Source organism: Canis lupus, chromosome 2, assembly GCF_011100685.1.
Source record: "Canis lupus familiaris isolate Mischka breed German Shepherd chromosome 2, alternate assembly UU_Cfam_GSD_1.0, whole genome shotgun sequence".
Taxonomy (NCBI): Eukaryota; Metazoa; Chordata; class Mammalia; order Carnivora; family Canidae; genus Canis; species Canis lupus.
The window spans coordinates 9113426-9141318 of record NC_049223.1 but is presented as its reverse complement, the minus strand read 5'-3'; the positions used below and the strand labels follow the sequence as shown (position 1 = coordinate 9141318).

General features: G+C 36.7%; 1 protein-coding gene across 1 annotated transcript in view; it reads right to left on the bottom strand.

Moving 5' to 3' along the window:
* The window catches only part of DNAJC1 (DnaJ heat shock protein family (Hsp40) member C1), a 207341-nt gene that overhangs the window by 14318 nt on the left and 165130 nt on the right, over positions 1-27893 (bottom strand). Inside the window, exon 9 of the mRNA XM_038529829.1 lies at positions 13218-13337. Coding sequence (XP_038385757.1) covers positions 13218-13337 — 120 coding nt within the window. The remainder of the gene's footprint in view (positions 1-13217; positions 13338-27893) is intronic.

Below are 27893 nucleotides of genomic sequence, written 5' to 3'. Positions count from 1 at the left end.
AAGTTTGAAGTTTTTACCCATGTATTCTTTGGATACTTTTTCTTTCTGTCCTTCCAGTACTCCCATTATGCATATGTTGGTGTGTTTAATGGTATCTCATATTTCTCAGAAGATGTTTATTTTTTTAAATTTATTTTTTATTTATTTTTCAAAGATGTTTATTTTTATTTTTCCCCTCGTTTTTCAGCTTGAATATCTACATGGACCTATTTTCAAGTTTGCTAATTCTTTTCCCTGTCAGTTCAGATTTACTGTGGAGCCTCTCTAGTGAATTTTTAAAAATTTAAATTATTGTACAACTTTAGAATTACCACTTGTGTCTATTTCAAAATAATCTCTTTATTGATATTCTCTGTATCGTAACACTCTCATCATACCTTCGTTTCTTTATTCATGCTTTCCTTTAGTTTTGAAAACATATTTGTATTGACTAAATTCTTTTTGTTAAATCTAAATCTGTCATTCTCATAGGCAGTTTCTGTTGCCTTCTTTTTTTCTAGTGGTAGGTCATGGTTTCTTAGTTCTTTACAGGGCTCGTTATTTATTTTTTGGGGGGGTAATCTCTACACCCTATGTGGGGCTCAAACTCAAGACCTAAGATCAGGAGTCACATGTGCTTTCAACTGAGCCAGGCCCTCAGGGCTCATTATTTGTGTTGTAAACTGAACATTTAGATAATGTATGGCAGCACTTCTGGTTACTGGTTTTCCCTTCCTGTACCCCACACCCCATCACACTTATCGTTATTTGCATGTTTGTTCAGTGGATGGCTCGATTATTTTAGTGAAGTCTAAGCCCCTCTGTCTCCTAAAATGTTAAGTTCTCTGATGTTGCTCCTCAGGGAGGTGCAGGTATGCATGGGCTCGGTAATTTTGGATGATAGTGGTATTTACAGGACTCTCTTTCTCTCCTTACCTGACCACACAGAGTGTTAAACACCACTAATTGCTGACAGATGCTCTACTGTTTACAAAATGCCCTGGGGCATAAATTGCTCTACAAACAAGTCAAATCAAATTGTGGCTCCTTTGAAGGAAAGTTTCTGAGGTCAGGGTTTGATATTTGTTTTGACTTCAGGAGGGCTTCTCCCAGAGAAGGTTTTGGTGAATTCATTTGAGAATACCTGGTTTACTTCTTGTACTGATAGAGAAGTCTGAATACAATGTATATAAAAATCTGGTCTATCATACAAAACAAATAGCTGCTATAATCTGAGTCCTTCAGATTCTCAGCGTCAGTGAAACTAAGGGGATGTCACCATAGTCCTCTCTGAACCATATTTTTGTCTCATGTAAGAGGCAACTTAGAACCTATTAGAAAAAAGCAAAGCACAACTGGCTAATTTTCCAATTCTATGTGGTAAAGCAATTCTTTTAATATTTAGCCTCTTTGTCAATTTCATATTTATATTTCATAGTGTCATAAAATGGTTGTATCACAATGAGAGCTCCAAATGATCCTTTTTTCCTTGAGAATTTCTTTTCATTTCTTTTTTTGTCTCAGGAGAAAGGATGTATAGAGCAATAATCACAAAATATTTGTTTTGGGGGCAAGTTTGCATCCTCAGCATATTATTTATGATTCTAAGTAGATAAAGATATTTTTAAACAAGTGGTGGTCTAATATAAAGCTTAATGGCCAGGGTGTCCTTGAGTATGATAGTATGTCACTCTAGGAAATGAAAATCACCTTTCAGTGAGTATGGTCATCACCAAATCCAATTTTTTCCTATGGATCTAGAAGACTTCCATTACATGGGTGTCAATTTACTGTTTTTTAATTTAATTTAATTTTATTTTTTGTTTTTTATTTATTTATGATAGTCACACAGAGAGAGAGAGAGTGAGGCAGAGACACAGGCAGAGGGAGAAGCAGGCTCCATGCACCGGGAGCCCGACGTGGGATTCGATCCCGGGTCTCCAGGATCGCGCCCTGGGCTAAAGGCAGGTGCCAAACCGCTGCACCATCCAGGGACCCTACTGTTTTGTTTTTTAGGTATAGTTGACAAAATTTTAATACAACTGTAAAATATTTAAAGTGCACAACATAATCTTATATTTATACACACTGTGAAAGAATTTCCCCTATTGAGTTACTTAACATATGTATCACTTCATATATTCATTTTGATAAGAACATTTAAGTTTATTCTCTTAGCAAATTTCAATTATATACCACGGTGTTACCAACTATAGTCATCATGCTATACTTTAGATTCTCAGACCTTATTCAGTTTATAACTCAAAGTTTATATCCTTTTATCAACCTCTTCCTATTTTCCCCCAGCCCCTGGCAACTACTTTTCTATGATTTGTTTCTTTGAGTTTGACTTTTTCTAAAGTTTTTTGTTTTTTTTTTTTAATTAGTTTCAGAGGTAGGCTTTAGTGATTCATCAGTTGCATGTAACACCTGGTGTTCATTACGTGAAGTGCCCTCTTTAATGCCCATTGTTTAATTATCCCTTCCCCCCACCTCCCCTCCAGCAACCCTTTTTAATTCCTAGAGATCAGTGTCTTTTATGGTTTGCCTTTCTCTCAGTTCTCATCTTATTTTATTTTTCCTTCCCTTACCAATTTTCATCTGTTGTGTTTCTTAAATTCCACGTGAGTGAAATCATATGGTATTTTTCTCTGACTTATTTCACTTAGCATAATACCCTCTAGTTCCAACCATGTTGTTGCAAATGGCAAGATTTCATTATTTAATGACAGTAATATTCCATTGTGTGTGTATATATGTATATACATGTGTGTATATCTGTGTGTATACACACACACACACACACCACATCTTCATTATCCATTCATCTTTCGATGGACATCTGGGTTCTTTCCATATTTTGGCTATTGTGGACATTGCTGCTATAAACACTAGAGTGCATGTGCCCCTTCCAATCACTATGTTTGTATGCTTTGGATAAATACCTAGTAGTGTAATTGGTGGTAGAGCAGTAGAGCATCTGTCCTATGGCAGCTCTATTTTTAACTTTTTTAGGAACTTCCATACTGTTTTTCAGGATGGCTGCACCAATTTGCATTGCCACGAACAATACAAGAGAGTTCCCTTTCCCTGCATCCTGAGTTTGACATTTTCTCCCTGAATGATATTTCAGTATGTGTGGGTCTTTATATATATATTTAGATATATAGATATGAATTCACATTTTCATGATCTATTCATCTGATAGTTTACATTCCCACCAACACTGTACAGACATTCACTTTTCTGTACATCATCACCAGCATTATCTTTGGTCTTTCTGATAATAGCCATCCTATCAGGTGTGATATCTCATTGTGGTTTGATTTGTATTTCCTTGATGATTAGCATATTGAGCATCTCTTCATATATTTGTTAGCCATTTATATATCTTCTTTGGAAAAATGTCTAATTCTTTTGCTCAATTTTTAGTTATTTGTGGGGTCTTTGCTACCGTATTATAGGAGTTCCTTATATATTTAAATATTAACTCATTTTGGATATGTGGTTCGCAGATATTTTTTCCTATTCCACAGTTTCCTTTTTATGTTGTTGATGGTTTCCTTGCTATGCAGAAGCTTTGTAGAGTTTGATGTAGTCCTTTCTGTTTGCTTTTGCTGCCTTCTGGTGTTAAACCCAAAAAATCATCACTAAGATTGATTGTCAAAGGGCTTATCCCCTTTATTTTCTTCTAGGAGTTTTATAGTTCCAGATTAATGATTTATCAGATAAAAGGTTTGAGAGACACACACAGAGAGAGAGGCAGAAACACAGGCAGAGGGAGAAGCAGGTTCAACTCAGGGAGCCTGATGTGGGACTCGATCCCGGGTCTCCAGGATCACACCCCAGACTGCAGGTGACACTAAACCGCTGCACCACTGGGGTTGCCCATATCAGATATAAGGTTTGCAAATATTTTCTCCCACTCCATAGGTTACCTTTTCATTCTGTTGACTGTTTTCTTTGCTGTGCAGAACTTTTAGGTTTGATTGGGTCCCACTTGTTTATTTTTGTTTTTATTGCCCGTGCTTTTGGTGTCATATCAATGAAATCATTTCAAGACCAATGTCAAGATGCTTTCTCCTATTTTCTTTTAGGAGTTTTGGTTTTAGGTCTTATGTTTAACTGTTTAATCCAGTTTTTTTTTTTTTTTTTTTGTTGTTGTTGTTGTTGTTTAATCCAGTTTGAGCTGAGTTTTTGCATGGTGTAAGAGTCCAATTTCATTCTTCTGCATGTGGATATCCAGTTTTCCCAACATCATTGCTGAAAAGCCTATCCTTTCCTTATTGTGTATAGTTTGCACCCTTGTTTGAAGATCAGTTGACCGTATTTGTGTGTATTTACTTCGGGGCTCTCTATTCTGTTCCATTGTCTACTTGTCTTCTTTATGCTAGTGCCATACTGTTTTGATTACTGTAGCTTTATAATATATTTTGAAGTGAGGAAGTGTGACACATCCAGCTTTGTTCTTTCTCAAGATTTTGCTATTTGGTGTCCTTTGTAGTTCCATACAAATTTTAGGATTGATTTTCCTATTTCTGTAAATCAATAAAGCTTTTATAATTAAAAAAATGAAGAATGAGGTAGGCCTAGATATACTGACATGGAAAAATATTAAATATAGTATATTCTGTTTCCTTAGATTTTTAAAAGTAGTTTAAAAAATCAATATATGTTCATAGCTTAAAGAAAAAGCAGTATACCAGAGCTTATTATGAAAAGCAACATACCCTACATCCAGAGGCAGTAATTTCTGTTCACAGTTCTTCTGATAGTTACAGTTTCCAGTGTACATATAATTAAATAATCTGCTTTTGGTATATTATATCTTGAGTTCAACCTTTTTTTCCCACCTCCCCCAATAACCCTTGGTCCATATACCATCATCTTTTGCAAGAACAACTGAAATAGCACCTTATTTGGCCTGCCTTCCTGCTTGCATACTTTTGCTACTACAGTGTCTTCTCCAAAAAGCAATCAGAAATGACTCCTTTAAAACTTGCTCTCCTTGTGCTCAAAATTTTCTAGCGCTTTAACCATCTCACTCAGGGTAAAATCCAAAATCTTTATCGTGGCCAGCAAGGTCCTATATAGTCTGGTTCTCCACTGCCTCTCGCCCTCATCTTCTGTAATCCCCTCTTACTTACCCTTTTCAGCTATACTGACCTCTATGCTAGACTCTGCAGACCCCTAGCATGATCTTACCTCAAAGATTTTGTAAGTGCTGTTTCCTCTACCTGGAACACTTCCTCAGACAGCCTTACTCCTTGCTTTGTGTCACTGCTCAAGTATTACCTGTTTGAGAGACTTTCCTCAGAACCCCATTTTAAAAAAAGACTTTGAGAGAGAGTGGCAGAGGGAAAGGGGGAAGCAGACGCCCTGCTGAGCAGGGAGCCTGATTGATATGCAGCTAGATCCCAGGACTCTGGGATCATTACCTGAGCCAAAGGCAGACACTTAAAGCGGCTGGGCCACCCAGGTGCCCCTAGAACCCATTTTTAATTGCAGTTCCCTTCAGTCTCTAACTTCTTACTTTGCTTTGTTTTTCTTTACAGCTTGTCACTACCTACAATTTTGCTTTTACTCCATACACTCAGGCTCTTTCCACTATGTGCGTCTCCACCATCTTGAGGGCAACTGTCTTTACCTGCATGATTGTAACTTGGATGCAGGCAAATTTGGTATTCCAGCTCAGTGGAAGGGAAAAGTGCATAAGAGTTCCTATGAACTCATATTATTTCAATTATGTTCCTCTGAAAAGAAATTAGTAACCTAACCAGAGCAGAGCTTTGGGGAACTTGGACGAATCGTTGCTGGGCAACTTGCCATAATCTTCTACAATTTGTTGATTTTAAAAATTGAAAAACCATCTGTAAAATACATAAAATTGTTTAAAATATGAAAAGCCATTTTGTAAGATCTTACAAATTATGATCTGGTAAATATTACTCACTGTAGAGAAAAGTACTATGCTATGGACACATTTCTTGCGCCCTCAAAGGAGAATGTTTTCAATATCAAATTATTTTGCTCTATTATTCTACTTTCTAGTATACTTAAATTTGGACTATGCCTTTTTTGAATGGTTTTCTATTGTTTATAGAGTTTCTAGTTGCCTTTTTTTGTACATATAGATTTTTAGAAGTTTTCAGCCCTATTATCTAATCTATAAAATCTCCCTTTCTGGGATGCCTGGGTGGCTCAGTGCTTGGGCATCTGCCTTCAGCTCAGGGCATGATCCTGGGGTCCCGGGATTGAGTCCTGCATCTGGCTCCCTGCACGGAGCCTGCTTCTCCCCCTGCCTGTGTCTTTACCTTTCTCTCTGTGTCACTCATGAATAAGTAAATTAAATCTTTAAAAAAGAAAAAAAAAAAAAAACCTTCCTTTCTTTAGGAATTGCTCTCACACAACCTCTCATTCTCTTACTTCAAGGTAGATATATTGCACTCTTGGCCTATTGTATCACTCTGGAGTCTTGGGATTTCTGTTCTATTGGACTGGATCTCATGTCTTTCTCTTTTTAAATTTTATTCAGTTTTGATTGTTTTGCTAGAGTACAATCTCAGGGAACTTTATAAGAAAGAGGGTGCATCCCTGCCTCATGTATTTACCATCACACTTGGTTTGCTGTAGGTTCAGAACCATTTCTCCTCACAGAACCTAGTGTTGCTAAGCAATCTGCTGTCACTCTGGCCTTATTTGGACGTTTCTTCTTTCTGGAAGCTTTAAAGATCATCTGTGTAGTCAGTGTTCATAAAATTTTCCAGGATCTTTTCTATGTATCCCACTTGACTTTGGAAGGTTCTTATAAATTGGTCTCAGGCTTTTACAAGTTTTACAAAACTTCATTTGTATTATTTAGTGAATAATCTTCTTAGATTTGTTTTCTCTTTCTCTCTCTCACTAGAACTTTCAATCAGGTTTGGACTCTTGGACTGATTCCCTGTATTTATCTTTTCTATAGTATTGTAACTGCTCCGTAGGACATTTTCCTGATAACTTTCAACCATTCTACTTCACTTATTTGGATATGTATTTTTGTTCTGATTCTTTATTTTCACAGATCCTTTCCTTTTCCCCTCATTTTATAAATTCAGTACTGTATTGACTCTCTAAATACCATCCTTAGAATGCTGGTATAATAAACTAATTCTAGAAGGTTGGTATAACCCTATCTAAAGATATCCCATTAACAAAACATCAAAGATTCTATAATATAGACAATATATATATAAATGCAAGAATCTTAAATTATTAACAAATCCACCTGTTTATTAAGGAATAGTATTATATGACCAAGTGAAGTTTGTCTTGGAAATACAAAGGAGAGGCCCTGGGTAGCCCGGGTGGCTCAGCGGTTTAACACCTGCCTTCAGCCCTGGGCCTGATCCTGGAGACCTGGGATCGAGTCCCGTGTTGGGCTCCCTGCATAGAGCCTGCTTCTCCCTCTGCCTGTGTCTCTGCCTCTCTCTCTCTCTCTGTCTCTCTCTCTCTCTGTCTCTCATGAATAAATAAATAAAATCTTAAAAAAACAAAAACAAAAACAAAGGAGAGGCCCTGATAATATATTTATCCTCATTAGGTCATATGAGAAAAATTATATGATCATGTTGATATATGTTTAAAAAAATCATTGTTAAATTTTGTATCTATTCCTGAGCACAAGAGTAATGAATTAGAATTGGAAAATCTGAAAAAAATTTCCCTAGCACAATAACATATCTCTCGTATCAATGTCTAATATTAAAATTAATGGCCAAAAATCAGGTTTTCTTATTATAATGTTGAGTAAAAAGTCTGCACTAATCACTATTACTGTAATATAATAACCTCTCTGGAAGAGCTAGGTAATATAATCAAATAAGAAAATAAGATAAAGGGGCACCTGGCTGGCTTAGTCAATACAGCATGTGACTCTTAATCTCAGTGCTGTGAGTTTGAATCCATGCTGGGTGTAGAGATTACTAAAAATACATAAATAAAAAAGAACACAAGATATAAAGAAAATGGCAAAGTATTTGCAGGCAATAAGACTCTATCCTAAAATTCTAATGAATTAACACAAGCTTCTGATAGAAAATCAGTATGTAAGGAAGCAAGTCACAAAAATCAGTGCTGTAACACTTTTCACTTATTTGACAGGCAATGATGAAAAGCAAAAAATAATACTCAGTGTTTGTGAATTATGACGAATGACCTCTCCTTACACTATCAATGGCATTGCATATTGTTATGACTTCTCTGGAGGCCAGTTTTAGAGCCATCAAAAGTTCTAGAAACATCCATATTCTTGAACCAAGCAGTTCTTCTAGGAATACAAGCTAAGAACATAGAAATAAGTGGAAAGGTGGATGGAAAAAAAAAATTAGACAATCCAGTAAAATAGCAAAACAGGAAGCAATTTAAATGATAATCAGTAGGACATTCCTTAATTATATTAAGACACCAAAAATATTCTGTGTTTAGAAAAATGAAGTGGATTTCACTGTCATGAAGAGTAGCTCTGTTTCATAGTGAAGTAAAAAGGACAGGATACTGATTGATACTGTTAAGATTATATATATTCATGCCAAAGGACTAAAGTCTAGATGATATATGACAAAATGTTTATACAAGTAATTTTTTATTATGGCTGATGAGAAAAAATTTTTTACTTGAATGTATTTTTAAAAGTTTATTTTTTTTCTATGAACATAGTTTTACCAAAAAGTTTTAATGATAAAAAGTGTCTAGACACTTTTAAAGTGTTTTTCATACACACAGCAATAAAACAGCGTTAAGTAGGAATAGGAACATATTAGATGAGGTACCAAAATACCTGGTGTTGTCCCAACTTTACTGGTAGTTGTGTCACTTTGAACAAACATCTCAGTAGCAGTGTACTCAACTGTAAAATGGGGATAAATAATGCTGCCTATCTGTCTCACCCATGCTGTTGTGAAGATCAAGTAAAACAATGAATATTTACAGGTTTTGAAAAATATACCTCAAAAATGAATGATGGAATAATATTATCACTTAAAACAGTTAAAAATGTTGGTTTGATCTGATTTTTGCAATGTTATTCTTATATAGGAAATATATAGTTTATCATCCTGCTGCATGTGTGATATTGCTCAATTTTGAGAGAAAAATGGTGACACGGAAGGCAGGTCTATAAACTTTTGCCTCAGAAGTGATATTATAGCAAAACTCTAACCAAATTAGTAGACAGATTAAACAATTAAGCAATTTTCTCTGATGGACACCAAAAGATCCTAATATTACTGTCTTCTCTTTTCTTTAAACAAGCAGTCAAGTTGCCTGAAATTTTTAGCCCAATCATTCATATATATATACTCAGGGTAAGAACCTAAAGCCTCCTATTCAAATACAAGTAAGTGTGTGTGTGTGTGTGTGTGTGTGTGTGTGTATGTATGAGAGAGAGAGAAAGAGAGACAGAGAGAGATTGAGATTTTGGTAACACATCTTTATCACCTATTAATATTAGTTTGAAAATTGGTTATTAGATTAGCCAGTGACTCATCTAACAAGAAGGATGAGATAAAAGACCTATTCCTTTCTAAAATTTAAATATCTTAAAAGGTCTTGAGATTGAGGAAGTGAGGAAGGAGAGGAAGAGAAGTGAGGGAGGAGAGAGGGAGAGTATGAGTCAGGCTCAGACCAAGAGAAGTGCTTTAGCAGGAAGCCTGGTTAAGAGGACAGCGAGACAGTCCTTGTCATCTTTACAACTCACATAGGTCTAGTCTAACTCTAAAAATAATAGCAGTAATATACTGGCCAAAATAATTACTATATATTTAATTCACTGATAAACCATAAAGTTTATCTTCTATTGAATAAAATCCCACTTACATGTTTTTGAAACGACTACCATAACATATAAATTCCTCCAAGAGTATCTCCTCTCTAAGCTGTAGCTACATAAAATACAATTGGGAATTTTATGATTTTCCCTCCTCTTTTTCACTTGCACATGAGGACGCTTATCTAACTACACACCTCCACATCTCACTGTGGCACTAAGCTAATTATAAAAGTCTGTTTAAATCTATTCACCTGTCTTGTTTTGCTGCCTACCTGGGCCTTTTCCAAGCAGGCAGAAAATCTCCAATCAGTCTGTTATCACAACCAGAATGCAAGAGATTAGTGACCAGGAGAGAAGCAGCATCAGTTTACATCCTTTCAGGCAAGAGAGTATTACTTCAGAAGAAAGAAATCTGAGGCTCCCTGACCTTAATTGAGAAAACCTGCAGTTAATAATCACATTAAAGTTGGTTTCATGTGCCAGTTTTTGTTTCCTTTGTTGTTTTTACAATTTGAGTGTCCTTTGTGGTTACCAAAATTATTTGCTGAAAGGCATATATTAACATTTAAAATACTTATTCTATAGTAAAGTAGGTCTTATAGTTTTGATATATCTGAATTAAAATATACTTTGAATTTTTTACAATGGGAATCACATTGCTTATATTTATCCAGAGTAGAATTTAGCAACTTGTTGATTGTGGCAATTAATACACCGAAAACTCCTTTTTAAAATGAGTAATAAAATGGGTCTTTCATTGTAATGTGTCAACCCAAATAAAGGACATATAGATCCCACCACGAGTATACTCTTATTGTTCCCCACAAAAGGTCAATTGTTTCTTGAAGGAAAGAGAACTAAACCTGAAGTTAGAAAGTTAACAAAACAAAAAAACAAAAAACGGCTCAAGGAACAGATATGCAGACCATGGAGAATTGGTACAGGTGATCAGGTCAGTAAGCAGAGGTTCTGATGACAGCAAGCTGAACTTATTTTTTTCACCATAATTAAATACTTAATGAAAACAAATCTAATTAATGCCAAAAGGTATAAATGATCTAAAGTGAGGTCAACTTTCACTTAACAGGAACTATATTAGCTGAACTCACTTTAGCTGCCTCAATGTAATTCACTGCGTGTTCACTAAAACAAGTTATCTGAGTCTTCAGACACCTGCTCTCTTTTAGAGAGTGATTTGTGTGTGTATGCGCCTCTGTCTGGGGTTACTGAAATGAAATGTAGAGTCTAGCTATGGAGACGATACTCACAGAATGAAAACACAGTGTGCCTGCTGTATATAGAAAAAAAGTTACAGTAGCATTTTTTTGGTGCCAAAAAAAGTTTAGGATTTCTAAATATTTATTTTCAAGGTACTTTTGTATTATGAAAATAGAATATTTGGAGGAAAAAAAAATCTCAAGAAGTCATGTTTGCTATTTCCATGTAAAAGGAAAAAATGTCTATTGCAGACATGGAGTCAGTCTCCCTTGGGTCAATCTAGAAGAAAAACAACTGAAACATACGGGATGAATTTGCAAAAGTTTGCAAAGATGTCTTTGCTTATACAAAGACAGACTAAGACTACTATATAATGTATAGGTTTTCTAGATCTATGATATGAACTAGCCATTCTCAAGGCTCTGCTGGTTACATCATGTATATTCTTAGCATATAAACTTTCATCTCTCCTTTTAAAAATATAGGTAAAAATTTAACCAGTTAATGACAATTTAAAATATTGCTCTATTCAATTTTCTGTCTTTGACATTATTAACTATGAGGTCTCACAGAAATATTATTTAAAAAGTTAAAGGCAGTGCTGCTTTGAAAGGCGACACTAAATTAATGAACTATTCTTTCCCATTAAAACTAAAACTTTTAAGGCTCTTTTACACCAGCTTGATAACTTTCTAAAAATTATTTCAGTAATTTTTGTTAATCATATAGTAACAGTAGTTGTATAATTAGAGGGTCACAGTACTTAAAACATCAATAACCATGGAATGTCTTTATTGTGGTCAGACATTTACTGATAAGGCATTATTAATTTATCTTTTATGAACAACCTAAAAACAAGGTAATAAAATGCACATCCCAGTAACATTCTTAGCAGAAGAAAAGGCATTCTTATGGTTCTTCTCCAGTCACCTAAGATAATGGGTCTCCTCATAAAAAAGGAAAAGAAAAATTACAAGATACAAAAGCTATTTTTTCCACATGATGAGAACTTTAACTCTGAAGCCAAAATAATGCAAAACATCATATAAAAATTCAAATAATAGTCTTTTAAATGTGATTTTTAAAAGACCTATCTGGTAGTAAAAACATTCATTACTATAATTTAAAATTCTCAAGGCAATTCCTATCCAAAAACAAAAAAATTAAAAGAAAAAAATTGAGAGCAATATTTTGTATGTTTGTTTATAAAATAAAAAATGGAATTTTACTATGAAAAATTTATACCATTTAGGTAAAAACCTGGATTTTTTTTTGGGGGGGGGCTGTGTTAATCATTTGGCAATGTTTTAAAATTGTTCATTATCAAAACGGGCTCAAGGGCATACTTAAAGAATTGGACATTTGAATCTTTGCTTTCAGTAACCTCTGAAATATTATAGGTTTATAGGATTTATTTAAATTAAATTCAGTAAATAACTGATTCATTTAGTAAAGAATATTTACTACCATTTTTGAAGTGGAGGCTCATATTGATTAAAATATATTTCTCTGGATTTTAAGTAATCATTTACTATTTAGCACATGTCAGATACTGTGGTAGGTGCTTTTATAAAGTTCTCTGCCCTAAATTTCCTGAATAAAGTGTCAAATCAAAAACTTTCCAGGTAAATATTTAGTCTTTTAAAAGTTGGATACAGCCAGTCACTCATATATATATTCATTCATGCACACATATATATTATATATTCGTTCATGTATATAATTTTTTTTGGTCAAACAACTGGTCAAAATGGACGGTAGGTACTATCTTTGACATAAAAAGGCATACATAAGAATATTGCTGATTTAATTAATCCAAGCTACCTGATTAAGTACCTAGAGCAATCTGTACTTCAACGTTAAAGAGCTCCAGCTGAAATATAACTTCTCTAATTCTGATTAGTCTGAGAACTACTTTTACCACAGCTAAAGGGGTCACTTTAAACACAAAAACCAGCATTGTTTTCTGTGATTAGGTTACTGTAGCTTAAGTCTCTAAACACTAGAATTCCTCACACAGCTGTTAATTGTGGACCAGGGGACTGGCTGACATCTGCTTCTTGCTTATTTTGTTAATGGTTCACTTCCAGGTCCTAAAAGGATTGTAGCCTTTCTCCAAAGAGAATGTTGGATGCATCTATGTCTGTCTTCTACATAGTTGGCTTGTTCTGGTTTGTCACTCTCCATACAATGCAAATCTGAGTGAACTCACATCTGTCACCGATCGACCCAATTCGTGGGCAATCTTTTCCCATCGACCTGGGGTCCCTCCTGGGAACTTAACCATACTTCTTGTCAGCTGGCTGAGGTCCTCTTCTGTCCATTCAGGTGCCTGCAAAACATTATAGAAAAAGATAATTCAGAGAATGTTCGCTAAAACATTTAATAAGCTTGTGAAACCAACTATTGGCAATTTGCTTTCTAGCAAAAAATACTATAAGCATGAATCCAGTAGTTTAGATAAAGCTTTGATCTGCATATTTAACTCCGAATGCAAAGCTCCAGCAAGCCTTTTAAATTTTCCTGTGTGTACCAAATAAGAAAGCAGAAATATTGTGAAGCCAGACTTTTTAAGACATTAAAAAAAAATTCAGTTTTGCATTAAAGTGAGGCACCACTCTCAAAGCCTATGAAATGCATTGTGTGCCACCATGCTCTCACAGATGTTTCCTATAAGGCTGTTATAAAAGGTCTTAAAGTTTTAAGAAAAATTATAATTTAAAGAAAACAAAACACCTTATAAGTAAAAATGAAAATGTGAACAAGTACATGTACTGATTTAGAATCAGAACTGAAACAAAGAGATGCTTTTTGTTCATTCTATGTAATATTTAATTCTAAAACTCATGTACTTTCAAAAAGTTCAACTTATCAAACGTTAGCATTTTATAAAACTTGGAACAGAAAACTAGAAATGTTTACAGCCAAGACTTAAACCATCAAGTCCATGCAAAGAAACACTTCATTTTTGAGAAGGTAAATTGCCTCTAAGAGGCTGTTAAATTGAATTAAAAAAATACCTTAAAGATTATAAAATTTTTTGCAAACACAAAAATTCTAACAGCAAGCATATTCTCTGCATTTTATTCAGCACTGCTACTTGGTCAAACCCAAAGCTGAGCAGAGGAAAAGAAGCTATTACTTAATAACAAGTAACCATGTTACAATAATTTTACATTAGATTTTAGTACTAAACTATTCCCTACCAGAGGCGCCAACCCCTCTGGTATTAAACAATACTCTAGGAGTCAGCAGAGAAATGGAGGAAGCCCACCTTATTTTCTTTAATTAAAAAGAAAGAAAAAAAGAAAAAAGGAAACCTTTGAGACAAATACCTTTTCTAATCACCATTTCCGATAATGAACAGGCATACATCAGGCCGTTTGCATTACAGAACCATCAGCACAGAACAACAGTCAGAGGTGAGTGACCCTAGGGACTATCTCCACAGCTACAGCAAAGCTGCTCCCTGACACTAATCCTCCCTGTCATTCTCCCACTGTGCTCTAACCACACTGACATCCGCCTGCCTCACTGCAAGCTTAACGGGGCCCTTCCTGACTTTTTACTGTCTTCCCCAATCAATGGTTCAAGCGTGCTCTTTTCACCATGTCCAAATGGCAGCTTCACTCATAATCAAAGTGCACTGCCCCTGTTAAAGGGCTTTCCGAAAGGCTCTCCCATTTGCATTCATTTGCAAAGCAAACTACTTTTATTCACTTTGTTCTGCTATCAAGAATGTTCCCTGAAGCAGATAAATTGGCATAAATACAACCTGCCACTTAAGAGTCAGTAAATAATAGCCAATAGTTGGGAGGATTTTATCAATCATTCTATTTTGTATCCACTAAAAGCTGAAAGCCTCAAACATATTCATCAGTACAACCCCTATAATACATGCATAAATTCACTTCTATAATAAGGTAGTCTACATAGGGTATGGTCAGAATTTCCTTGATATTTAATGAATATTGGAAATCTAATGCTCCATATTAGATAATTTGAAAATTTACACTGAAGATTTTTTTCTTTTTGCTCGTTTGATTTAACTTTATTTGGGGAAAAATTATTCAGACATTAGAGGGATAAAGTGGATTTCCAAGGAAATACTTTATTTTTAAAAAGCTGAAACTTTAATAACCATACCAGTTGGCTTCAGAAATGTGAGAGTTATTAAGAATTTAAATTGATAGTAAAAGTCATATCATGAGAAGTATTAGGTTGACACTGCACAGAGATATAATATAACAATGCAATTTCACATTAAATCAAATCATCTTATTTCTGTATTAATAATACATTTTTAGCAAGCAGTTGTCTAAAACATCAATAATATAAGCCATTGTTTCACATAAGTAAACTAATTCTTTAAAGCAATTCCTATTTTTAATAGATTGGCTTTCCAAATATGCTGCATTTATGAATAATGGGCATTAAAGACCGATCAGATTGTAATTCTTTGTTAATGAGTCTTAAAGTACGTTGCCACCTTTTTCTGGGAAGGAAAAATTTTAAGTATTTGGACTGATATTCTGAAAAATCATCTATTGCTATGACAGTCTTTTAGCTTCATAGTTATTTCATGGCTGTGATTTTCATTATTAATATTAAAAAAACCTGGATCAATAATAACTAGGCCCATAATCTAAATTTGAAAGAATCCTTTTAGCAATTCATTATTCTCTCTCCTACAGCTGTAAGGCACTTTGGTGAATGTGTAATTCCTCAGCAATAGTTAGTTGTGTCTTTAGAAGCAACAGAGCCTACTGTGATCCAGCTACTACAGCAGCCATGAGGGTGGCCATGGTGTGAATGTATTCTCCTTGTTCTAATCTAGAGCCAACTGTAGCTGTGAAAGTCAAATGAATGCATAAGCATACTGCTTTGCCACTTAAAACCATGTGTGTCCAATATTACTGAGACACTGGGCCAAAAATCCATCTCTACAGTAAAGTAATGGAAGACACCACATGGTGTGGGGACAGCTGTTGTGACTATACAAGCATTCCAATTTTGCATCAGAAAAGCCCCGCTCTGGGAATAAATCTCCATACTGAATAAAAAATAAAAAGTAAGTTTTCAAATTATTCAATATTTTTATGTAACGACCTCAAAATATATCTACTAAAGTAAGAGCTGATATAAAAATTTAAATTGTATTCCCAAATAGTATCCCTTTGGGATAGATTTTTGTCATAAAACCACATATGTTCAAAGATTTGATGCCTTTGAAAATCCTTACTATTCTTGGGGGATAGGAGTTGGAGGCTGCATGGGAAAGCACACTCTTTTTTCAGTAATATATACATACCTTACTCCTCACAGCTGCAGACCATAAAATGTTAATTCCTAAGTATCATGCAATTTATTTGGTACTGAAAACTTACCAAATTAGAAGAAATTTTATATATGTTTATTGTATTTTCTTACTTGAAGGACAAAAGATCCATTTCTATTAAATAGTTATTGAAACTCTCTAATGAATATTTCTACTGAAGTGACCATTATTTTATATAATTACAAAAGTTACAATTTTGGATTCAACAATTTTTAGTCGATTCAGCTCAACTCAGAAATTCTCAGAAATTTTACCTAACATAATGTCCTTGCAAATAGCATCACCCAGTTAAAATATTAGATATATGAGATATATCTAATAATGTATACTTAATAATGTGGATGGTATAGCTAATAATCAGCTACTTTCCAAATCCATGTTCTATAATGACTGTGTTTCAGAATGTATATTTGACTTTCATCTCTACAGTTTTCCTTTCCAATTTAAAAACTGAGCAATTGGGATCCCTGGGTGGCGCAGTGGTTTAGCGCCTGCCTTTGGCCCAGGGCGCGATTCTGGAGACCCGGGATCGAATCCCACGTCAGGCTCCCGGTGCATGGAGCCTGCTTCTCCCTCTGCCTGTGTCTCTGCCTCTCTCTCTCTCTCTCTGTGACTATCATAAATAAATAAAAATTAAAAAAATAAAAAATAAAAAAAAAAATAAAATAAAAACTGAGCAATTAAGTGCCCTTGACTATATTTGTGGACAAACTGTATGTAAAAACAACCAAACAACAAAATTAAAAACAAATCATTTTTCCTTTTACTCTTAAGAGTAAAAGAAAGTTTAGAGAAAAGCTTGTAACTGATCCCAAACTGTTGTTCTAAGGTTGTGACCCTTCAGCAGCAATCATTTCATGTTGTGCCCAGAAAGATCTCCTCCATCTATGAGTTAGCTACCTTCCCAAAGAGAAATCTTCTCTGGACCAGTGACCCTAAGGTATGGTCCATGGGCTGGTGCCAACTGGCCAATAGTTTGTTACCATCTGGGACAAAGTAAGTCCAGAAACTTAAAGGGTTAGAAACAGCAAATTAAAACTGCCACAACAACTATGTAAGCAGTAAACTCTTATTTATTTCTATTTAAAAAATATTTTATTTATTTATGAGAGAGAGAGATTGAAAGAGCACACACGCATAAGTAGACAGAACAGTAGGCAGAGGAAGAGGGAGAAGCAGGCTCTCTGCTGAGCAGAGCTCAATGTGGGGCTTGATCCCAGTACCCTGGGATCATGACCTGAGGCTAAGGTAGATGCTTAACTGACTGAGCACCTAGGTGCCCCTAAACTCTTCTTTTAAAAAGAATATAAACAAGTGAGATGTTAAACTACTATGGTGGGTCACATTGAGTATGAGTTGCATTCTTTTTTTTTTTTTTTTTTTTTAAATTTTTATTTATTTATGATAGTCACACAGAGAGAGAGAGAGAGAGAGGCAGAGACACAGGCAGAGGGAGAAGCAGGCTCCATGCACCGGGAGCCCGATGTGGGATTCAATCCTGGGTCTCCAGGATCGCACCCTGGGCCAAAGGCAGGCGCCAAACCGCTGCGCCACCCAGGGATCCCTGAGTTGCATTCTTATTAAGCACAACAGGACTACAGATTGGTCAGCAACAGATGGAAATAAAAAATATTCTAAACTGAGGTGCCTGGGTGGCTCATTGGATTGAATGACTGACTCTTGATTTTGGCTCACATCATACATGATCTCATGGTTCATGAGATCGAGCCCCACATTGAGCTCAGCCCTCAGTGGGGAGTCTCCTTGAGACTTTACTCCCTCTCCCTACTACTCTCCTCCAAATTGCATATTCTCTACCCCTGCCTTAAAAAATAAAAATATTTTAAACCTGGTTCTTTACTACAGAGTTTGAGAAACTTTGCTTAAGATAATGCATATAGTTCAAATTCCTTTTTACTGCTTCTTTGGGAGCAACAATAAATAAATCCCTCTGGAGAAATGGACACAAGGATGTTTGATCCATTGCTTTAAAAATATTTCATGCCACTAAGTGTTGTGGTGATTTGATACATAGTAAAAGATAATACAGTGGGCATCTGGGTGGCTCAGTTAAATGTCTGCCTTTAAGCTCAGGTCATGATCCCAGGGTCCTGGGATCAAGCCCTGCATCGGGCTCCCTGCTCAGTGGGGAGTCTGCTCCCTCTCCCTTTGCTCCCTGCTCATGCTCTCTCTTTATCTCAAATAAATAAAATAATAATAATAACACAGTAAGATTACTCTGGGATAGGAAACCGCAAGTTATAAAGGGCTTGAGGTGGGGATCATGTCTAGGATGTTTGAGGAATAATGAGATGACCAGAGTGGCTGTAGCAAAGCTAAGCAGAAAGGCAGGGAGAGGAAAGGAGGCTGGAGAGGTAAGAAGGTGAAATCACATAAGAACTTAGAGGCCATTGCAAGGATTCTAGCTTCTTTATTTTGCATGTCACATAAAGCTACTGGATGGATTTTTTTTTTTTTTTAAGATTTATTTATTTGAGAGAGAGAGAGTGAGCATAAGCACTGTAGGGGAGGATCAGAGGGAGAGAAACTCAAGCAGATTCCCCACGGAGGGTGGAGCTTGATCCCATGACCCTGAGATTATGACTTGAGCAGAAACTAAGTTGGACACTGAACCAACTGAGCCACCCAGGTTTCCCTGGAGGGATTTTTTTTTAAATTGAGGTATAATTCAACATTATATATTGTACCTATATCAGATGTACAACATAGTGATTTGATATTTGTATATATGGTTGACCCTTGCTTGAAAACATGGATTTGAACTGCATGGGTCCTCCTCACATAGATTTTTTTCTTTTTAAATAAATACAGTACTGTAAATGTATTTTCTTTTCCTTATGATTTTAGTAATATTTGTTCTCTAGCTTACTTTATTGCAAGAATATATAATATATACCATACAAAATATGTGTTAATCGACTGGTTATGTTATTAGGCTTCTGGGCAACAGTAAGCTATTAGTAGTTTTTGAGGAGTCAAAGTTATACAGTTTTCAACTCAGCACTAGGTGTGGGGAGAGTGCATTGGCACCTCTTAACCCCACGTTGTTCAAGAGTCGACTGTATTAAGAAATGATCAGGGGGATCCCTGGGTGGCGCAGCGGTTTGGCGCCTGCCTTTGGCCCAGGGTGCGATCCTGGAGACCTGGGATCAAATCCCACGTCGGGCTCCCGGTGCATGGAGCCTGCTTCTCCCTCTGCCTGTGTCTGCCTCTCTCTCTCTCTCTCTCTCTGTGACTATCATAAATAAATAAAAATGAAAAAAAAAAAAAAAGAAATGATCATAATAAGTCTAGTCACCATAAACAGTTACAGAATTTTGTTTTGTTGTGATTAGAATTTAAATAAATTTTTAAAAAGTTCTCGTTAGTTAACAAACAGTGCAATATTGGTTTCAGGAGTAGAATTCAGTGATTCATCACTTACATAAACCACCCAGTGCTCATCATAACAAGTGCCCTCCTTAGTACCCATCCTTCATCTAGCCCATCCCCTACCCACTTCCCTCCATCACCCCTTTGTTTTCTATCTTTAAGAGCCTCTTATGGTTTGTCCCCCTTTTCTTTTCTCCTCCCATATGTTCATCTGTTTTGTTTTGCAAATTCTAAGTATGATTGAAATAATTTGGTATTTGTCTTTCTCTGATTTATTTCACTTAGCATAATATACTGTAGCTCCATCCACATCATTGCAAATAGTAAGATTTCATTCTTTTGATGGCTGAGAAATATTCCATTATATATATAATATATATATAACATGTATATAGTATACATAATATGCCTCTATCTATCTATCTATCTATCTATCTATCTATCTATCTATCATCACATCTTCTTATGGACATTTGGGCTCTCCATGGTTTGCTTATTGTTGACAATGCTGCTATAAACACTGGGGGTCCATGTACCCCTTCGAATCAATATTTTTGTATCCTTTGGGTAAATACCTAATAGTGCAATTGCTGGATAATAGGGTAGTTCTATTTTTAACTTTTTGAGGGACCTCCATACTATTTTTCAGAGTAGCTGTACCAGTTTGCATTCTCATCAACAGTGCAAGAGGGTTCCTCTTTCTCCACATCCTAACACCTGTTGTTTTTTGTGTTAATTTAGCCATTCTGACAGGTATGAGGTGGTATCTGATGGGAACTTTTAAGATTTACTCTCAGCAATTTTTAAATATGCAATACAGAAATAACTATAGTTGTCATGCTGTAAATTACATCCTATGACTTATTTCATAACTAGTTTGTACCTTTTGAACTCCATCCATTTCACCTACCCCTCACTCTCCCCCTCTGGCAACTACCAATCTGTTCTTTGTATCTAGGAGCATGGTTTTTCATTTGGTTTTGAATTCTAATACAAATGAGATCATATGGTATTTGCCCTACAGACTTATTTCACTTAGCATAACGCCCTCAAGGTCCATCTGTGTTGTCAAAAGGGCAAGAATTTCTTCTTTTTTTTATGGTTGCATAGTTATGTATACACACACACACACACACACAGAGAGTGTATTTTCTATATCCATTCATCTGTCAATGGACTCTTAAATTGTTTCCGTATCTTGGCTACTGTAAATAATGCTGCAGGGAAAATGGAGGTGCACATATCTTTCTGAGTTTAGTATTTCCAGCTTCCTTCAGATAAGTTCTCAGAAATGGAATTGCTAGATCATATGGTAGTTCTATTTTTAATTTCTTGAGGAATCTCCATAGTGTCTTCCATAGTGGCTGCACCAATTTACCTTCCCACCAACAGTGTGCACAGGGGTTCCCTTTCCTTCAGATTCTTGCCAACATTTGTTCTTTTTTTTCTTTTGATGCTAGCCATTCCAACAAATATGAGGTGATATCTCATTATGGTTTTGACTTGCATTTCCCTGATGATTAGTAATCTTGAGCATCTTTTCATGTATCTGTTGGCCATTTGTATGTCTTCTCTGGAAAAATATCTATTTACATCCTCTGTGCATTTTTTAATCAGATTGTTTTTCTGCTATTGAGTTGTACTAAGTTCTTTATAGTAACCCCTTATCAGATATAGGATTTGCAAATATTTTTTCCCATTCAGTGCACTGCCTTTTCATTTTGTTGATGGTTTCCTTTGCTTTGCAGAAGTCTTTTAGTTTGATACAGTTCCACTTGTTTATTTTTACTTTTGTTGCCTTTACTTTTGATGTCAGATCAAGAAAGTCATTGCTAAGACTTCTGTTAAGAATATTACCATCTTTTTTTTCATCTAGGAGTTTTTTTCTTTTTAAATTATCTAAGACTTTTATTAACTGGTGCTTGCTACTTGTTCACTTTTTAAAAATCAAGTTGTGGGGTGCCTGGGTAGCTCAGTCAGTTAAACATCTGTCTTTGGCTCAGGTCATGATCCCAGGGTCCTGGGATTGAGTCCTGCATCAGGCTTCCTACTCAGTGGAGAGTCTACTTCTCTCTCTCCCTCTACTCCTTCCCAGAGCTCATGCTGCCTCTGTCTCTCTCTCAAATAAAGAAAATCTTAAAAAAAAATCGAGTTATGAACTTTTCTTTTTAAGATTTATTTATTTATTCATGAGAGACCCACAGAGAGAGGTAGAGACATAGACAGAGGGAGAAGCAGGCTCCTCACAGGGAGCCCAATGTGGGACTTGATCCCCATACCTGGTATTACACCCTGAGCCGAAGGCAGATGCTCAACTACTGAGCTACCAGGCATCCCAAGTTGTAAATTTTTATTACAAATTAAAACTGAGGTTCTTAAATCTCAACTAGACCAAATATGAAACAATTTAAAAACCTTTAATGGTAATTGAGAAAAACCAAGTTTTTTTTTTTCCTTTTTATAAAGACCATGTCTGTCATTACCAGAAAGAGACATCCTTAGATAAAAATAGTAACAAAATTTAAAAAATAATAAAAAAAAACCCATGCTGCATAGATAATGCAGATAGTTCTATTTATCTGATCAATGGGCAAAAAGCAAGCACTTAAAAGTCTTCAGCTCCGAACTTTTGTTCATTTCTTATTGCTGGAATTCCATATTCATTTCTTCTTGTTGGACCAAACTCGATGATGGTAGAGATGGTAAGCTGACACTTATTCAGCCCTGCCTTGCTTAGCCTAGGGAGTGGATGAATTCTCAGCCAGTGGACTGGCTGCTTTTGTCTTTGCCATCTTGTGATTTAGGGTTTGCTGGGAGTCTGTGATGGTACTGAAGTTGTGGACGTACCCATATTGGGGTGGCTGCTGACCTTGGGCCTCATCGCCTTGATTTTCCTTATTTCCTTATTTGCCCTTCTCTCTAGGCTGTCTTTGGCAAGGAGGACTGCTGCAGAATTGTGGTGTGTGACCCTAATGCATATTCTGTCTCACTTATCTACCTTGTTCTCCTGCACCCTGTTTGTCAGTATCTTCCATCACCTCTCCCTGCACAGAAGGGTTGGAAGACTGGTCCACATGTGGTCCACACCCATGTGGGTTTGGGATGTAGTAAGGTGGGAACCCTTGCCTGTGGAAAGGCAGCACTGTTGGGCCTGGCCTTCAGGGGCACACTCTGATCTATCCACCCTTCTTTTCCCTACTCTTATTATTCTGGTAATTCTGCTGGGAATTGTGTGGAAGACCCCTGTGATGTGGGTAGCATCTATAATGGTTATGGTCTGCTTCATATTTACTGCTTTACACTGGAGCTCCATCAGGGCCTCTCACATTTACTGCCTCCCAAACCTTTTTTCACTCAACATCAAACTCCATAGTCTCTTCATCTCGTACACTGTGAAGGTACTTCCTGGGGTTATTCTTCTTTATGGTAGACTGGTACACAAATACATCTTCCTTGGTGTCATTCTTGTTGATGAAACCATATCCATTTCTTACATTGAACCATTTTACTGTTCCCACAACCTTCCTTGAGATGATCTTGTTGTCCCCACCGGCAGGTGCCAGCTATGCCACTGCTGGGTGGGGTAGGACTTGGTGTCTGCAGGGCTGAGGATAGGGGTGGCGGATGGCTGCTTGTGGATGTGGTGACGGTGACTGGGGTCAGCTGTGGCTCCTCCTGGGTGTGATGGGAACTAGGCCACTGGAATTGGTGGGGTTGCTCAGGGCTCTCTGGGGCCCTCTCTATCCACTGTGGAACTCTAAGTTCAAGTCTTTAATCCATTTTAATTTTTAAGTGTAAGTGGTATAAGATAGTGGCCCACATTCATTGTTTTGCATATGGCTGTCCAGTTTTCCCAACATTTATTGAAGGGTCAATCCTTTCCCCAGTGGCTTCTCTATCATAAATTAATTGACCATGTATGTGTAGGCTTATTTCAGGGCCCTTTATTTGTGTGTCTGTTTTTTTTTTTTTTTTTAAAGATTTTATTTTTTAATTCTTATTTATTTATGATAGTCACAGAGAGAGAGAGAGAGGCAGAGACATAGGCAAAGGGAGAAGCAGGCTCCATGCACCGGGAGCCCGACGTGGGATTCGATCCCGGGTCTCCAGGATCGCGCCCTGGGCCAAAGGCAGGCGCCAAACCGCTGCGCCACCCAGGGATCCCTGTGTGTCTGTTTTTATGCCAATACCAATACTGCATTATTCTAGCTTTGCAATACAGTTTGAAACCAGGAAGATGAAGCCTTTAGCATTGTTCTTTCTCAAGACTGCTTTGGCCCTTCAGGGTCTTTGTAGTTTCATACAATTTTAAAATTGTTTGTTCTAGTTCCCTGAAAAATGGCACTGAAATTTTGATAGGGATTGCAGTGAATTTGTAGACTGCTTTGTGTAGTATGGTCATTTTAGCAATATTAATTCTTCTAATCCATGAGCACAGAGTATCTTTCCATTTATTTGTGTTGTCTTCAGTTTTTTTTTTTTCCATGAATGTTTTAAAGTTTTCAATCTTTCGCTTCACTTTTACTTTCTTGGCTAAATTTATTCCAAGGAATTTTATTCTTTTTGATGCAATTGTTAAATGGGATTGATTTCTAGAAGGATTTTTTTTCCCGTAAGTTGATGGTGTACTTTATTTTGTTTGTTGAGAGTTTATTTACAAAGGGTGGAGGAGGACTAAAGAGCTAGTGCAGTGTTATTAACAATGTTGATAGCTAAAACCTGGAAGAGAAGTCTTCCAAAGAGTTGGTGTCCTTATGAGGTAATAGTGAAATCAAATGGAGGGACAGAGCTGGCCCAAGATGACCACATCCAGAACCATAGTTGGGACTGGCATCAATTTCTTTTTCTTAAGGAGTCTATTTAATTACCTACCTACCTATTTTAGAGAGAGAGAAAGTGCACACATACTCAAGCAGGGGGGTGGGCAGAGGGAGAGAGAAAGAATTTCAAGCAGAGTCTGAACAGAGCATGGAGGTAGATGTGAGGCTCAACACCATGGCCCAAGATCATGAGCTGAGCCGAAACAAAGAGTTGGACGCTTAACTGACTGAGTCACCCAGGCACCCCTGGCATCAATTTCTAATTAGATTTGTGATATGGAGGGCAGCCCTGGTGGCTCAGCGGTTTAGCACTGCCTTTAGCCTGGGGTGTGATTCTGGAGACCAGAGATCAAGTCCCACATCAGGCTTCCCTTTATGGAGCCTGCTTCTCCCTCTGCCTGTGTCTCTGTATCTCTCATGAATAAACAAATAAAATCTTTAAAAAAATTTGTGATATGGAGTAATATGGGGATGTGATAAGTAAAAAAATTTGTGATATGGAGTAATATGGGGATGTGATAAGACTTTCTTAAATCTCTAATCAAAGTATTAATCTCTGTGATTTTCCTAGGAAAGCAATAATATTTTTGATTTAGCATTTGGGAGTACTCTTCCTTAACTGGTGTTCTTTGTCTGAACCATAAGGTACAGAAAATTATTCAAATGACATTTTTTAAATTCTCCCAAGGATGGTACATAACTAGCACAGGAGAAAAGTTAGTTCATTACACACAATAGATGCATAGGGCAGTAGGTCATAATTCTTTCCTTAAATCCTGCTTGAGAAAGGCTGAGGGAGTAGTTACTGGAGGTTTGCATAATTGAATTCTTGGATTGGTGTTCCTCAGGCTATTTTTCAATAAAGCTTTCTGCCCATTTTTATTCCTTTCCTTAGAACACTGTTAAATAACAAATTCAGGATAGGGAAAAGATCTGGAGGAAGGTGTCAAACTACTCCTTGCATAGTCTTTTATCTCAGTCCTTTATCCTACCCAACACCTTTAATTCCTGAACTCTTCTGGGCTTCTGTCACATGAGACAGGTCCCTGCAAGGACAGAGTGGCGAAAGATAAGGCCTAACATGCTGGTAATTATCTACTGCTCCCCATCTAATAAAATTTCATTAACATTCCCTGACAGCTATTATTGTCTCCTCTATTCTTTGTTCCAGGGTTTATTTATGCCTGTTTTATTACTTTATTCTCATTTTGTGGGGATTTAGAAAGGACTAATGATAAACAAATGTGGTCAAGGTGATCTATTTACCAAGAATATAATTTTATATGAAAAAATTTGTTAAGTCTTCTTTAAAATGGTGAAACACACATTATATTATTCAAATTCTAACCTAAATAGTATGTACTAGAATAATCCATTCATGGTAATTTAGTAATGTAACGAAGAGCTGACTCCATTTTATATTTGATGGTAGCTTTGAAGTCTCACTCTTCCCTCTTCCCCTCGTACCCTATATCTGGGAAAGCTGTTGAGAAAGCCCAGGAGACTGAAACCTTGCAAACCCCTCCCTGTGCCCAAGATCCCTCAGCCCCACTCTCAAGCACAATGAAAAACTCTAAGTCAGTCTCTACCTTGTTCTCTCAAGCAATTTTGGGCTAATATGGGAAGTCTACCCTGTTTGCCTCAGAGAGCTTTATTATATAATAAGCCGATTTTTGTATACTCTTGTGTGTGTGCGTGTGTGTGTGTGTGTTTGCGTGCGTGACATCATCAGTCTTAAGTATCTGAACCAGATTTTGGGTGTGGAGGAGGTCCATCATGTCCCTGCAAGGCAGCCACACAACTGGTATTGGAAGCAGGACAGATAGAGGAGGACTACTACTGCTGGCTGAGGGACTTTGTTCTCTTACTTTAGTTTGTTAACTGGCTCTGTGGCTTGGTGCTACATTTGCTGAATTTTACCAAGCCTGTTATAGACTGAACCAATTTAAGGTGGAAGTTTCAATAACTGGTGTATAGGGAGAGGAATATGGGATTGGGTTCTCCTTTGGGTTGCCTTGAGTCATGTGTCCCAGCTCAAACCTGTCTTATGTGTCTTATATTGAATTGTGTGTTATGATTCCATCATAAACCATGACTAACACTAGATTCAGGAAAGACTCATCCTGTGTCTGACTGGTTGTGTGTCTCAATCAGAGGTCAGCCCCTATTCTATGGAGGGCTTGGGGAAAAGACTTGCAGCTTCTACAATATATAGGTCCACTGGGTGGTCATTTGTATGTGGAAGAACAGCAGGCATTATTTGAAGAGTTGAATTACTGAGATTTATTCTAAAGCCACATGGCTCTGTAGGACCCTACAAAATTCTTCTGTAGCTTCTGCTGCCTATTTCTCTAACCCCAGAAAGATCTTGATTCTTAGGGTTATAGAGAAAATCACCCATGAATACCAGTGGAAAGCCAAGGCATTAATTCAACCACTGTCACGAGGAAGAGTCCTAAATCTGATGATACTGATTTGAGTCTCTCTAATGGAAGAAATTTATAAATATAAGCAGTATATAGCGAATAGCTCCTTGAAATATATCTAGTAACCACCACCAATAGCAGGAAAAAAAGAAACCTATATACAGGGGGAGTCCATTGGTCTGTTAGGGTGGCTATAATAAAGTACCATAGGTGGAGTGGCTCAGACAATAGAAATCTATTTTCCCACAGTTCCAGAGTTAGAAGTCCAAGAGTAAGATGCCATAAGAGTTGTTTCTGGTGAGGGCTCTCTTCCTGGCTTGTAGATGGTCTTCCTCTAACTGTATCTTCACATGGCCCTTCCTCTGTATGTGGGAGGAAAAGAAAGAGATCCCTGGTCTCTCTTCCTCTTCTTTTTTTTTTTCTCTTCCTCTTCTTATAAAGACACCAGTTCTATCAGATTCCAGCTCTACTCTTATGACCTCATTTAGCCTTAATTACCTCCCTAAAGGCCCTATTTCCAAATAGTCAGTCACATTGGGGTTAGAGGTTCAATGTGTGAGGATGGAGAAGCATAATTCAGTCCACAACAAGGAGGAAACAAAAACTAAAAGTTCACAAATTAGGGCCAGTTGGTAACCTGAAATTTACTAAAACAATTCACACAACATAAAGACAAAAGGGCATATACTGGCTTTTGTGCCTCTATAATACTGGTTCTGAATTAATTTAAAATCTGCTAAAATATACCAATTGCCAAAGTTTGGCTTTAATATAGGGGCTCAAATTATAGCTACACTGGGGATACCACTAAGTTTAAACAATAATATTAGAAGAACTACTGAACATGATGAGAGGACAAACAGGTATGCCTCACCTTAACTACAGGAACTACTCTTCTTGCCTACTTTGTT